Genomic DNA, 14,971 nt, shown 5'->3' on the forward strand with positions numbered 1-14,971 from the left:
TTCAGTACATTCATTTCTAGTACAAATGGTGCTGCAGTAATTTGGTTTTTATTAGATTAAAAGACCAAGATATGAGATGTTTAGTGGCTCATGTATTATTGGAAAGCTGTTGGAAATAAAGGGTGTTGAGCTGTGAAAAAGGAGTGTAATGTGCTAAATGAGAATGGCAAGGCCTTGGATTTGAGTCTTGATCTCTTGAGGTGTGTGCAGAACACTGGGGGCACTTTGTGTGGAGGTTTTATTTGAATGTGGAGGTGCAAAAATTGTTCATTGGATTACCCCTGGCCAGAATCCAACCTGTGGGCTCTCACTTGGATCAAAAGGCTTGATTTTATTCAAGCTTTCTTTGGTTTGGCTACTTTAAAACCAACCCAAAAGTTGCCTTACAGGAAGGGGTTTTCATCTGTAGAATTTGACTTTTCTGATGTCTAGAGATTACCGATCTTGAGCTTCTTCTGTTTTGTTGTTTTCCTGAAATATTTTGTGTGTTTGACCCAAGGCAGCACTGAAAATCAAGTTTAGCTTTGGTTTGGTTTGGTTTGGATGGAGTAGTTTTAATGGTAAATATATGAAATTTTTGTTCTGTAAGTCTATACACATCAGCTGCTGGATGGCTTTCTGCTGGTATTCCCTAAAGAATTTTGTCTCTCAGGTGTAAGAAAACCTCCAAGTTCTGCATTTGGGGAAGGTTTCACTGTGTGTGAAAGCTCTCGTATGTATAGCTGCTGCAGTACTGGTTATTTTTCATATCCTGCTTTTGAGACGTGTTTGGTTTGGTGAGACAGGGAATTTTTAGTTGGATTATTGCTGCTCTGCAGTGAATCTCCTGTGCTCTGAAGCCCTCATTAATTTTACCACTTGAAAAAATTGATGCTACTCCACTACTAATGTAATTAATCTCCCTGAAATAAGTCCTGCTGTCCTAATTGAATATCCACAAAGGAGCTGAGCATCATTTAATTACACTCCTCAAAGTTGTTTCAGTGTGTAAAAATACCCAATGGCTTGGAAAGCTTCTTGAAGATTATATTCTCAATAAATTGTATAGAAATTTAAGATCCAGTGACACTTCTGTGAAGTGTGAGCCACTACCTAAGTTATAAATAGGTTTTCAAGCTTTTATGGGGGCTGTTCATAGACATCTTTACATGTCAGTTTGGTTCATGTAGTAACTCCTTTGCAGCTCTGCTGAGGATTTAAAGCTAATTTAGTGATTACAAAGGATAACAAAGCAGGATGCTGGTGTTTTATTGCTTCATCTGCCTCCCTGACCTCGTGGAAATAGATTATATTAGAAATCTTCCTGGGCTACCTGGGAGAACACTGAGACACGCTGTGGCATTTTCAGGAACATCCCTGAAGCCACCCCAGCTCTCTGGGCACAGCCCTCTTAATGCTTGTCTTGAGACAGGCTGGACCAGAGACTGTTCTAAAAAATAATTTAAAAAACCAAGTGTCTTGAGTGTTGTTATTTAAAATTGATTGAGGAAAAAAATTAAATATTTATTTAGGGACAACAAATCACTTTGCTAAAAACACAGGGCATTTTTGGGAAGAAATAATTAGGCAAAACTGAGTATGGTGTGGAAATTAGGGAAATCCCCAGCTAGGTGGGGCATCCTTTTCTGTAGAGGTTTATGGGGTTTTTTTGGGATTAGTTGTGGGAGTGTATTTTGGGGTGAAACCCGTTCCACACCTGTAATGGCTGGTTTTTAGTGACAATGTCAGCCTGGAATCCTTTACCCAGGTGAGAGGAGGAGCGTGCTTTGTGTTTGGTGCCTCTGCGGTTGCTCTGTGCGGTGTGCTGCTTTAGCACTTCAGCTGTACCTGCCCTTTCCTTGTTGCCTGCGCCTTGTGACCGCACCATTGTTGAACTCCTGGGACCAGAGAAATTCCCCGTGTGCCCCGCAGATCCCTCGGGGTGTTGTTTCCAGCCTGTCTCCGGCCGTTCCGCTGCTAGCCGGGTCAGAGATCACCGGTGGTCAGACGCGCGCTGCTACAAAACAAATCATACCACTCTAGTACTTTTAAATCTACAGTTTAAAACCTGAGAGCCCGTGCTGTGCTGTGTTTTGCAGTGGGGGTGATCCGGTGCCCCATCTGCCGCCAGGAGTGCCGCCAGATCGACCTAGTGGACAACTACTTTGTGAAGGACACCTCGGAGAGCCCCAGCAGCTCCGACGAGAAGTCAGAGCAGGTAGGGACTGTGCTGCCTGCCCCAGCCTCTGCTCTCTGGGGCTGCCAGTGCTCCTTAGGTGCCATTTCCCCACCCCTCCTCTGCTCTCTGGGGCTGCCACTGCTCCTTAGGTGCCTTTTCCCCACCCCTCCTCTGCTCTCTGGGGCTGCCACTGCTCCTTAGGTGCCTTTTCCCTACCCCTCCTCTGCTCTCTGGGGCTGCCAGTGCTCCTTAGGTGCCTTTTCCCCAGCCCTTTGTGCTCTCTGGGGCTGCCAGTGCTCCTTAGATGCCTTTTCCCCACTCCTCCTCTGTTCTCTGGGGCTGTCAGTTCTCCTCAGAGTGATTCTGGTGCCTTTTCCCCACCCCTCCTCTGCTCTCTGGGGCTGTCAGTGCTGCCCAGGACGATTCTGGTGTCATTTTCCCACCCTCCTCTGCCTTTTCCCTAACCCTTTCTGCTCTCTGAGGCTGCCAGTTCTCCTTAGGTGCCTTTTCCCCACCCCTCCTCTGCTCTCTGGTCCTGTCAGTGCTCCCCAGAGTGATTCTGGTACCATTTCCCCACCCTCCTCTGCCTTTTCCCTAACCCTTTCTGCTCTCTGGGGCTGTCAGTGCTCCCCAGGACGATGCTGGTGGCTTTTCCACAACCCTGCTCTGATTCCTGGTCCTGCCAGTGCTCTCCAGGACAATGCTGGTGGCTTTTCCCCACCCCTTTCTGCTCTCTGGGGCTGCCACTTCTCCTTAGGTGCCTTTTCCCCAACCCTCCTCTACTGCCTGGGGCTGTCAGTGCTCCCCAGAGTGATTTTGGTGCTTTTTCCCCACCCCTCCTCTGATTTCTGGGGCTGCCAGTGCTCCCCAAGATGATGCTGGTTCCTTTTCCCCCCAACCCCTTTTTCTCTCTGGGTCTGTCAGTTCTCCCTAGAGCAATTCTGGTGCCTTTTCCCCACCCCTCCTCTGCTCTCTGGGTCTGCCACTGCACCCCAGGAAAATTTGGGTACCTTTTCCCTCAACCCTTTCTGCTCTCTGGGGCTGTCAGCTCTCCTAGGAACAATTCTGGTGCCTTTTCCCCAACCCTCCTCTGCTCTCTGGGGCTGTCAGCTCTCCCCAGAACAATTCTGGCAGCTTTTTGCCCCAACCCTTTCTGCTCTCTGGGGCTGTCAGCTCTCCCCAGAACAATTCTGGTGCCTTTTCCCCAACCTTCCTCTAATTTCTGGGGCTGTCAGCTCTCTCCGGAACAATTCTGGTGCCTTTTTCCCAACCCTTTCTGCTCTCTGGTCCTGCCAGCTCTCCTTGGAACAATTCTGGTGCCTTTCCCCCAACCCTTTCTGCTCTCTGGGGCTGCCAGGACAGTTGTGGTTTGTGTCCCCCCAGGTGTGCACCAGCTGTGAGGACAATGCCAGTGCTGTGGGTTTCTGCGTGGAGTGTGGCGAGTGGCTGTGTAAGACGTGCATCGAGGCTCACCAGCGAGTGAAGTTTACCAAGGATCACATGATCAGGAAAAAAGAGGATGTGTCCTCAGGTGAGTGTTGGGTATCGCTTTGTCCTGCCTGTTCCAAGAGCCTTTTCTCTTGAAATGTTAAAAAAGAGGGGGAGGATGGTGGTGACAGCCAGCTCTGTGTGTTGTCCCCCCAGGATTTGGGAAAAGTGCAGTCAGAAGTTACCAGTGCAAAATGAGGAGCTGTAAAAATAGAGGGAGAACTAAATTTATAACAGTTTATAGCTGTTATAAATTTATAACAGTTTATTTATAACAATTTATAACAGATACCTTGTGCAGTTTAAGTCCAATGCCTTTGGAAAGGATTTAGATCCATTCTTAATAATCTTTAGTACAACAAGTAACTAAATGAAGGGTAGAGCCAGTGGCATATTGATAATCTTATCCATTGTCCAAAGGAATTAAATGATCCGTTTTGCTGTATTTAGTTATGAGAAGCAATTACAGTTCTCCCTGTAGAAATGTGTATATAAGTTCATATATAGTTATAACTATATATTTTATATAGTTGCCTTCAATATATGGTTACTTTGTGTTGATATTGCTGAGTAAATGTAGAATTTGAATGTATTTTAGGTTGAATCTCTCAGTGAGCAAGATTTAATATGAGAAGTGTGGGTGGGCTTTGTTCAGGTGTGCAGCCTTGTTAGAAGTAAATTCTTGAGCTGTTGTTTGACAGATCATTTGTAGCCCGTTGAGGTCATGTGGAAAATCATCTCAGAGCAGGTCCAGGCTCTCTGGATTTTATCATTTATAGCCCGTTGAGGTAACGTGGAAAATGTTCTCCAAACAGGTCCAGGGTATCTGGATTTTAGATTAGAAAATTCCATTTGTAGATGGGTTAAAAGTTCTGATTCAAAGACTTGTAGGTTCTCCACAATCTGGATGTGTCTGAAAATGATCATATTAAGGGAGATCTCAACACTTTGCTCTCTCCATTTAAATTAATTTAAAATGAATTAAGATCTCCATAATTGTCTTGTTGTATCCTTTCAAAGGAACAAATGCTGCTTTTCTTTCTAAAAATTGTTTAGTAGTTAAAAAGTTTGGTGTTGAGCTTAGTTCTTTTAAATAAGGCTCTTATTTCATTTGCTCTGTCAAATAAGCCTCATTTTGGAGAGGCTTCTCTTTATGTCTTAAGGAATATTTTTAATAAGAAATATTATCCATTTAATATTCAATGTATTAAGCCTCATAGATGAGAAACTCTTAAATTCAGTCAAATTATAGGGCTCAAGAAAGAATTATTGATGTTTTTACAAGGAATGCTAAATTGTGACTTTCAGTGTGATATTACAGCTCAGCTTTCCCTTTGATACCTACTGGGAAGGGGCTGAAAAGTGACTGTTCCAAAACCAGAAAGTTTATAAAGTTTATAAAATAAACCGTTATTAAACTAACAAAGTTAGTTAACTAACTAGCTAGTTAAACTAACTAAATAGTTTTTATATTTAAACTAAATTTTTTAAATATTTAAAATAGAAAAATATTTTGTATTCCAATATGAACTATATAATATTTTAAATTTTAAAGTTTATAAAATAAACTTTCTATCAGAAATTTTATTTATTGTGATTGTGGGGAAGGGCTGGTCATTGTTTGTTTTTTTTTCTTCTTAGACTCAAAGATGTGCCCTGGAGACTTTAAATTTCTCTCAGTGAGTGGCAGCTGTAGGTTCATCAGCTCTTTCTTTGCAATAACTTGCATGACATAACCAGCTTCAGAAACATTGCAGAGAGAGGGAAATTAATTTAAGCCCTACCTGCTGTACCTTCCAAAGGCTGCTTTTCTCTTTGCTAAGCTCAAAATATCTTCAGAACACTTTACAGAAATTTTTTTATCAAACCCAGAACTATTTTTTACCATTATTTGGGGTTTAAGTAACTCTTAAGACAGGCAACGTTTGCTTTGCACAACACTTTGACACAGTTGTGTGTGACTAAATGAAGTGCTTGAAGGGATAAGCTGGAAAACCCATGGGGTAAAAAGGGTTTAAAAAAAAAAATTAAAAAAGGTTCAAAAGGTTTGAAGGGTTTGAGCCATCCTTCAGCATGCCAGAGGTGAAATGCCATGGAATTAAACCTTTATAAACACATGTACACCGTGCTGCTGTGGGTGTGCAGTGTTACAGAGCCTTTTGGGTGCTCGTGAGATGAATTCCTCTTTCTCCTTGAATGAATCAAGTGAAAACAGCTCTTAACCACTGGCGCTGTAAATCACAGAGTCGTGGAGGTTGGGAAAGAGCTCTGAGATCATCAGGTCCTGACCTGATGTGCTCACAGTAATTCAGCCTGAGAGCACATCTGGAGGTGCCTTTGCAAGTTCGTGGTTGTTACTGGAAGTTCGTTGTTTTGCTCTTCAGATTGTCTCAATTTTGTTTTAAAATGCACAACTGGTTTATTTTTAAAAACAGAGGCCGTGGGAGCATCTGGTCAACGTCCTGTTTTCTGCCCTGTCCACAAACAAGAGCAGTTAAAACTTTTCTGTGAAACCTGTGACAGGCTGACATGCAGAGACTGTCAGTTACTGGAGCACAAAGAACACAGGTACAAATATACCAATATTCCCAAGAATGTCTGAACTCCTGTGCTGTGCTGTCTCAGGGGATGACGTGGCATTGATGGGAGCTGCTTGTCTTGGAAATTCTGCTGCATTTCCTCCTGGCTGGACTGAACCCATCCCTTGCAGAGGAGAACTGTGGTATTTTATGGGTCCCCCGACAAAGGAAGGAGTGATGAATCTGACTCCGTGTTCTCAGAAGGCTGATTTATTATTTTATGATCTGTATTATATTAAAGAATGCCATACTCAACTGTACTAAAGAATACAGAAAGGATACAGATAGAAGGCTAAAAAATAATAATGAAAATTTGTGACTCCTTCCAGAGTCTGACAGAGCTTGGCCCTGACTGGCCAAAGAGTGAAAACAACTCCCATGAACCCAATGGAACAATCACCTGTGGGTGAACAATCCCCAAACACATTCCAAAGCAGCAAAACACAGGAGAAGCAAATCAGATAATGTTGTTTTCCTTTTTCTCTGAGGCTTCTCAGCTTCCCAAGAGAAAATCCTGGGTAAAGGGATTTTTCCAAAAATCCAATGGTGACAGAGAACCTGCGTGGAGTGATGGAAACTTGGTCAGTTGGTTGAGCTTTGTCACGTCCCCAAAGATGAGATTTAAACCAAGAGGGCTGAGGAGCTTTGGTGTGATTCAGGTGTTCATTTGCCTGGCAGTTCCCAGTGCTGTCACTGTGGTCGGGACTTGAATGGAAATTCCTGCAGCCCTGAACACCTGGTGCTGTAAAAGAAGCACAAGTGATAGAGTGAGTCATGGCTGAGGTCATTTTCTGAAAGGGCATATTTGGTTGTGCAACAATCTTTAGGGGAATTTTGTGAAGGAAAGTCTAAATTTTGCCTCTTGCATTAGTATATCCTTGTGGTGCAGAGGGGAAAAGTGGTTTGGGTTTAGTCAGTTAAAAGTTGCCTCATTCCAGGTAAAAAGAAATGCTGGGTTTGCCTCTGCTAGGGAAGGAGTTGGAATCCCTTTAAGACACATTCCAGCTTCCTGCTCTTTAGCAGCTCTGTCATGTGGTTGTTTGAATTCTGAACAAGTATTTTTCAGTGTTATAACAGAGAATCTGGGGATAATACATATTTATCAACCACTGCACCACTGCTTTTCCTTAACTCTTCTCTCTAAAGGTGTAATACTGAATTTAGTGCTCTGTTTTTCTTTCTTTTTTCCTTTTTTTATTTTTTTTTTAGAAAAACTATTCTGTTTTTCTCAGAATCGTGATTATTCTCAGACTGCTACAGCAGCCTGTGGAAAACTTTTACTTTTGAAATTATTATTATTAAAATATTAACACCCTCAAATATTCCTGCTCTGTTCTTTCTTTCATAGGCTTGATCATAAATATCCTGGAGGACTCCCTTGTCACAAAGGGTGCTCTCCTGGGATATATTCACTAACTTGGTCTAGTTGGTTTCTTTGCATCTGTTCTGTGCATGTTGCTGATGGATTAACAGATGGATCTTGTCCTACTTACCTGTGCTCTTCCAGAAGGAGAATTTGTCTTTATTAATGTGCTTTTTTTTTGCAGAACTTTGTTTCCATATGGTTCTGTGTGCAGGTGTGAGTTACAGATGATTAAGGCACTGCTTTTTCTGCCTGAAGTACAGCTGAGATTTTGTGGAGAATCATGCCAAGTGGAAAAAGAATTGATTTGAATCCCCTGTTTTCTTCTTACCTGAAATCTTGATAGTTTACCCCAAAGGAGGGTGGATCACCATTTCAGTACCTCCGTGTTCAGAGTTTCAGTTGTAGAATTCCAGAATGGTTTGGGGTTGGAAGGGACCCTAAAGATGATCCAGTTCCACCCCTGTGAGGGCAGAGATTGCTGGGGATTCTGTAGAAAGCTGGCAATTCTCTGAGCAGCCTGATGCTGTGGGATTCCTCTAATCTGGGTAATTTCCAGTCCACACACTCGGGAAGCTGGAAGTGCAGTACTGGAAAAAGAAAAGGATTTTGGCTGTAGCAAGAGCTACAGTAAAATTTTAGCAGTACAAGTTGCATACAGCTTTTCACTTTTCAAGTGGAAATATAATTTTGAACTTTATGAAAATAATTTTAGAAAATCAGCAGCTCCCAAACATTTCAAATTTTGCTGTCTTTGCACTTTAGGAATGCTACTTTTTTGGATTACAGTATCTAAAATCTCATGCTGCTGTCTGTCTGCAAGAACTTTAGACTGTTCTTAGAAAAAGCAAAATTCCAACACTGAGACTGAAGAATTTGAACCTTTGGAGTTCAGATTTGTCTGTTGCTGGTGCAAACTGAATTAACAGGAGTAGAGTTGTTTCTGTTGTGAATGATGTTCTTTGTCTGAGTCCCTTTTATCATGGTTGTGAGTCATTTAAATAAAAAAAACTGTCTTGCTGTGAGTTTGATGACAATCCAGACAGTCTTTTCCTGTTGGATTGTGATGTTGTACATTGTGACAGAAAACAACACTAATTTCTTCTTCATTTGCTTTGGAAGATGGTGCAAATTGTTTCTAATGCACCTTACAGAATGCTTCATTAATTGCAGCAATTTTCTGCCAATTTGAATATTGGGAAAACATTGCCAAGGTGTTCTGGGACATTAGCTTTTCCCTATTGTTAACAAATTGCATTTCAGAAGCATGAAGTTTATTTATTGCAAGACAAGCCTTAGGAAGTGGCTGTTAGGAATCCTGGATTTTGAGCAGTTGATCAGAAATTCAGGGAGCTGCTTTAATTCCCCTTGGCCATTTTCAGCTGTGTTTCTGTGGCATTCTTAATTCCAACATTTTAGGAAAAGGCACCTAATCCTGTTACTTTCCCTCAGTGTTGGAACTTACCCTCTTTTCAGATGAAGTAATGGAAAGTACCTTTGATTGCAGCTGTTCAATTGAAGAGCTTGGAAGGGAATATTCTTCACTTGGAAGCAGCAGAGGTGGAAAAAACTTAAGAGTTTTTTTAATAGGGAAATTTTCTTCAGATTAAACTAATGCAGTCAAACATGAGCAATGTCATCTCAGCTGCAAAACTGGGGAATTTGGGATAGTTTAGGGGGTTGTTTTTGGTATCCTTTAATGTGTGTTTAAGCTGTTGGTGCATTTTCCTCATCAAACTCTGAGGATCCTGGGGAAGGAGGCACTGCATCCCTGTGTGTAGGAATTGACCGTTTCACACGGAGGTTCAGTCTCCTGGCCAGTAGCAAAGGACTTTATCAGCACTTAAACATTTTGCACGCTGGTCAGAGTATGCAGTCTGATTTTTCTCAGTGTTTTCTTTCTCAGTGTTGTTTTTTTTTTCTCTCAGTCATATTTTTTCAAAATGTCCTGGCTTTGCACCTGAGCTGGGAGCCCTGAGTTGCAGCCCAGTGTCCCTTGGTAATCAATGTCTTCTCTTGCCTGTTGAAAAGGTACCAGTTCCTGGAAGAAGCTTTTCAGAACCAGAAGGGTGCAATCGAGAACCTGTTGGCCAAACTTCTTGAGAAGAAGAATTATGTAAATTTTGCAGCTGCCCAAGTTCAAAATAGGTGAGTTCCCCACAATGATCAGCTATTACGTTGCCTCTTTAATGAGTCACAGTAAGAGGAATGGTGGGACTAGAATAACACACTGGAGTTAATTCTGTATCTTAATTACTTTCCATAATGTTTATTTGACCCTACAAGACTCTTCATCTCTTGGAAGTTCTTACAAAAAAATAAATGTTAAAGGTTGTGTTTTTTGTGACAACTTGGAATAGAACCAAAGGTGTAACACGTTCATTACACTTTGGGGATGGGGGAGAAAAAAAAGGAATAAAAAAGGCAAGAAAACCCATTCCATAATTTCTTTTAAGTTAGCTCTAGGTGACAGAACAGCTGAAATATTAAAGTATTTTTGTTTCATATGAAAGCCTCTGATAACTGTAGCAAAAACTTAGTGTGAATTTGAATAGGAAATTGTGGTTGGTTGTGGGGTTTTGATTGGGTTTTTTTTAGGTAGCTTTGCTTAAGATTTCCAGGGTTATCTGAAATTCGACATCAGCTTAAAAACCAAATCAGAGGCAGAGGGAGCACGTGATCCCTGCTGGCTCTGCTGCCCCTGGGCTGGTGCTGCAGCTCAGGGAATTCCACCCTGATTCTCTGTGGTTTGGTGAGCCCTCTGCAGCTTTTAGGTCATTTGCAAAATGACACATCAGCTGGGGGTGGAAAGTACGAGGGCAGGAGGAGGATGTGCACCAAGATAGAAAGAGAAGTTCTGATGCAAATTTTAAACTCCTTGTGGTGCCATCTATGTTTAAAAAAAAAAAAAAAGCAGTGTGAGGGAGAAAGAACAGACAGCATGACAGAGGCAAACGTGTGAAGAGGGAAGCAATGAAAATTGGTATTTTTATGGGCTAATTTTCCATGGAAGTCTTTGAAAGGTCCCAAAACACAACACCAGTGTGAAGCATGGAAATGTTCCACACCTGAAGAGACAGACACACCACACAGCAGTAATTAAACTGGGAGCTCAAGACATGTCACAAAACATTCTCTGATAAGAATTCCAGGCCAGGAGTGGGTGATGGAATTAACACATTGTAATGGTGGGGTTTTTTTGCCCAAGAGTTTCTGGCTTCAGTGAATTCAATGAATTTCTGCAGCTGGGATTGAGTTGTGTCAAGATCTCAATTTTCTGCTGAGCCAAGTGGCTGGTGCAGGTGAGACAATTCATTCCACTGCTTTGCTGGTGTGTAGGACACAAAATCCATCAGCCTGAAAACTTCAGGGAATGGCAGAAATGAAGGTTTTACAATTTTGTTGTCAGTGCTGGCAGATGGTACAAAATCACCATCATCTGTGGTGGTGGAGCATGAAAGTGTTGGAGGAACAGCTCTGCTGGAATAATTGTTGGGTGCCAAAGCCAAGGGTGGCTGCCATGGACTTAATGAAGGGTTGGTTGGGTGCTTTTTGGAGTAGGAGACCAGGCTGTGCTGGCATGAAAACCACGTGTGTCCCAGGTGCCTCCAAGGGCTGTGACTCCAGCGGTGTTCATCAGCAGTGAGTGCTGGTCCTGGGGCTGAGTGACATCAGATCCTTGATCTGGCAGCAAAAAAACTCTTCAGAAAAGGACAATTTAAGCCTTCACATTGGCTCATGGCAAAGAATTCTGCTGCAATGTGATCTTGTTAGACTAAGGCAGCGTAGGATTAAATAAATCCAGAATTTCCATGAGTTTAAGAAATGCTGTATTTCAAATTCTGTGGCCAGAGCTCAGGATTATTTGCTTGAATCTGAAGAAGCTGCAGATGCACTAAAACTGAGGAAAAATGGCAGGGATGAAGAGGGTATAAAAATCTGGCAGCCAGCAGTATTAAAGTACAAGAGAATAATCTAAACTAATATCAGACACATCATTATTGAAATGTTGATCTCCTTATTGTGTATTAATTACAGGTCTGGAATATTTTTTTTTGTTACAAGAGAGGGATTAATTTGAAATTCAGGGTTGATTTCTGGTTAATATAAATTACCTTAAAAGTTTAAAGCATCAGATAGAAATTTTTCATAGTGACACAATTTGGATATAAATTTATAAATGTCCATACAGACATATATGGTTGTGGCTGGTTATTTCTCTGTATAAAATGTATAAACTACAAGGACTTTCATATTAATTGAAGTAAAACAAGTTGTGAATTTGTATTTGGCAGTGAAGTGTAAAGTGACTGACAATGCATTGCTTTTTTTGTTGTTTTTTAGGATAAAAGAAGTAAATGAAACCAACAAACGAGTAGAACAGGAAATCAAAGTGGCTATATTCACCCTCATCAATGAAATCAATAAAAAGGGAAAATCTCTCCTCCAGCACCTTGAGGTACACTTGAAATAAAATGCAGTGGTGGTGTTGAGTTTCCAGTCCCCTGTTGAGGGGAAACAGTTGAAAATGGTTTGTTTGGTGTGACTGCAGGTTTTGCAGCACTGAAACTGCGTCTGGGGGATGTGCTAGAGTTAAATCTTGCTTCTCCTCTCATCAGAGCCCGTGGCTCCTTCAGTTTTGTGTCTGTGCCCCATATTCAAAATTGGGCTCATTGTACAGGAGTGGCTGAAAAATCTCTTTTTCACGTTCTGTTTGCCATATTTCTGTATTAGAACATAATGCCAAGGTGTGTATAATTCAGTAATGTCCTCAAATAGCTTTTCAGTGTTCCTGTAAAAACAGTCAGAGCAGTATTTGCACATGCAGGTGTAATGCTGGTATTTCAAGTTGTATGATACAACTTTAGAGACCATGAGTGCAAGCATCCTTTCCAGATGGCATGTTCTGAATAATTGCATTGTGACTCCCATTAAAATCCATGAAAATTTGATCTGAATAGAGGAAATCTGTTTTATCTGAATAGAGGGAACCCCTTGTAAGAAGTCGGTTCAGTGCATATGGCCAGCCTGCCATGAAGAATTTAAGATCAGATGAATCACAATAAATTTTTCCTGGTTAAGAAACAATTATTTGGCAAGGAAATTGAATGCTCCTGGAAGAATAGAGTAACTTGATCATTAGTAAAAGAAATAATGCAAAGTTACATGAATTTTAGCTTTTTTTATTCACCTAGCATTTATGAAAATTTCCTTGGGACATTTCCCTTTTGATCCAAAACCTGCCAGCAATTTGCATTTTCCCCTTTCATCTGAAAGCCCCGTGGTAATAAATGACTTTACAATTTACAATTTACAGTGACTTCATTGTAATGGAGCCTCTGTTTCTTCGCAGAACGTGACGAAGGAGAGGCAGATGAAGTTGATCCAGCAGCAGAATGACATCACTGGTCTGTCACGACAAGTGAAGCACGTGATGAACTTCACTAACTGGGCCATTGCCAGCGGCAGCAGCACTGCCCTGCTCTACAGCAAGCGCCTGGTGAGGGCACCTGGGGCTGCCAGGGAGTGGCCTGAGCTGCCAGGGCTTCTGGGAGTAGCAAGCCCCTGAGCAGGTGTGGGGTACCAGCTCTGGGTGTCTCTGGGTCTGGATTGAGATGATGGTTCATCTTCAGACTCAGGTGTTCATTATTTATCAGTGAAACAGTCTCACTACTGTGAGTTCAGCAGCTTTTCATTAGAAGGCACAAAATGGCCAACAATCTCTTGTTACAAGGTCTTTAAATACTAAACTATCCAATTAAGAACTGACACCTAGATTATTTCCCCTTTTAGAGGGCAAAAATTCCAATATACTCAGAGTGGGATAAAACAAAGTCAAGTGTTGGTAACCAGAAGGTAATTCACTTTATTGACATGAATACACCCAGTTCTGCACGTGCAAGCCCAGGGGGGTGCTCCCCACTGCTGCTATGGACCACCACTCTGCCACCAACTTTCCCAGTCTGGGAACATGTCCTGAGTCACAAATACAGAGGGGCAGGGGAATCAAATATATCCAGAGTGAGATTAAGACACAATTGAGGTCAAATGTTGGTAATCCAAAGGACACACCCCGTTCTGCCTTGTGGGTCCATCATGGCACCCTGTCTTCAGCTTCAGATCTTACAGCAGAGCCAAGCAACTGTGCAACAATTCCCCCTTTACCATAAGGGTTGAGGGAGTGTTAGTGTAGAAGGAATGGGCTCAGCTCTGTGAAGGCACCTCAGTGTCTCACTGGACTCAGTTCAGTAACCTTGTGGTGTAACAGTGCTGCTCTGCAGTCCTCAGAGTAAAGGAGTTGGACGATGTGGGATTTTCCTGACAAATTGAGAATTTCCCAGGCTATGAACCAAACTTGCTGCTGCCAGTCCTTGTTGGTGTTCCATGGCCTACACTCTCTGGCTAGGCACACACTTGTTTCTCATTCTTTCTTTCTCTGTCAGCAGCAGAGTGTTGTGGTTTTGTTTTCTCTCAGATAACGTTCCAGCTGAGGCACATCCTGAAGGCTCGCTGCGATCCCGTCCCTGCTGCCAACGGAGCCATCCGCTTCCACTGCGACCCCACCTTCTGGGCTAAGAATGTTGTCAATTTGGGTGAGAAAACCCTCTTTGTTTAATCTGTGATACTGGGAAAACACTCTTGAATTGGGGGTTCCTCCAACAGGAGTGAGTGCAGTGCAATGTCTCTTCATGCAGGAGACAAAAACTCTCTTGACCATAAACTCTCATAACCCATCCAGCCCTGATTGTCCTCCTTATCTGCTCTGTTCTTTCTACTAGCAAAGCTTTCTCTAAATAGAAATCATTCCTACTGATTGAAATGATTCTAGGAATGGCCCTAATCACAGAATCACAGAGTGGTTTGGATTGAAAAGGAGCTTAAAAGTCATCTCATTGCACCCCCTGCCATGGGCAGGGACACCTTCCACTGTCCCAGGCTGCTCCAAGCCCTGACCAGCCTGGCCTTGGACACTTCCAGGGCTGGGGCATCCACGGCTGCTCTGGATTGGACATGACCTGTGCCACTTCCAGTATATTAAATATAATCACTTAGAGCTTGCAAAGTACAGGCTTGGAATGAGAGAAGAGGGCAGAGCACAGTGAGACAGAGATACCTGTTAGCACCTGCTTGTGAACTTCTCTGTTGGATAAAAATTTCATGGAAAATCTGATCAAAATACCAGTTTTTGTGTGTACTCACTCCTTGCTCTGAAGGCACCACGCAGATTGGGGTGTTCCTGTCTTCAGTCAAGAGGATTTATTCTCTGGGGCAGACAGGAAGCAGAAAGGAAACTGTCAACCTTAATAAAAAGGGACGTGCAGATTCTGCTGAGTACACATTCACAAATTCACAAATGGATTAAAAAATCAACATTTTGCCTTT

The 14,971-nt window shown here is 42.3% G+C and overlaps 1 protein-coding gene across 2 annotated transcripts in view; it reads left to right on the top strand.

The window, feature by feature from the left end:
• TRIM33 (tripartite motif containing 33) overlaps positions 1-14,971 on the top strand; it is a 40,376-nt gene that overhangs the window by 11,678 nt on the left and 13,727 nt on the right. For both annotated transcript variants that reach the window (XM_038162393.1, XM_038162394.1), the window contains exons 2-8: positions 2,079-2,197; positions 3,542-3,689; positions 6,082-6,214; positions 9,620-9,736; positions 11,933-12,047; positions 12,942-13,088; positions 14,064-14,181. In XM_038162393.1, coding sequence (XP_038018321.1) covers positions 2,079-2,197; positions 3,542-3,689; positions 6,082-6,214; positions 9,620-9,736; positions 11,933-12,047; positions 12,942-13,088; positions 14,064-14,181 — 897 coding nt within the window. The remainder of the gene's footprint in view (positions 1-2,078; positions 2,198-3,541; positions 3,690-6,081; positions 6,215-9,619; positions 9,737-11,932; positions 12,048-12,941; positions 13,089-14,063; positions 14,182-14,971) is intronic.

This window comes from Motacilla alba, chromosome 26 (assembly GCF_015832195.1).
Source record: "Motacilla alba alba isolate MOTALB_02 chromosome 26, Motacilla_alba_V1.0_pri, whole genome shotgun sequence".
In the NCBI taxonomy this organism is placed as follows: Eukaryota; Metazoa; Chordata; class Aves; order Passeriformes; family Motacillidae; genus Motacilla; species Motacilla alba.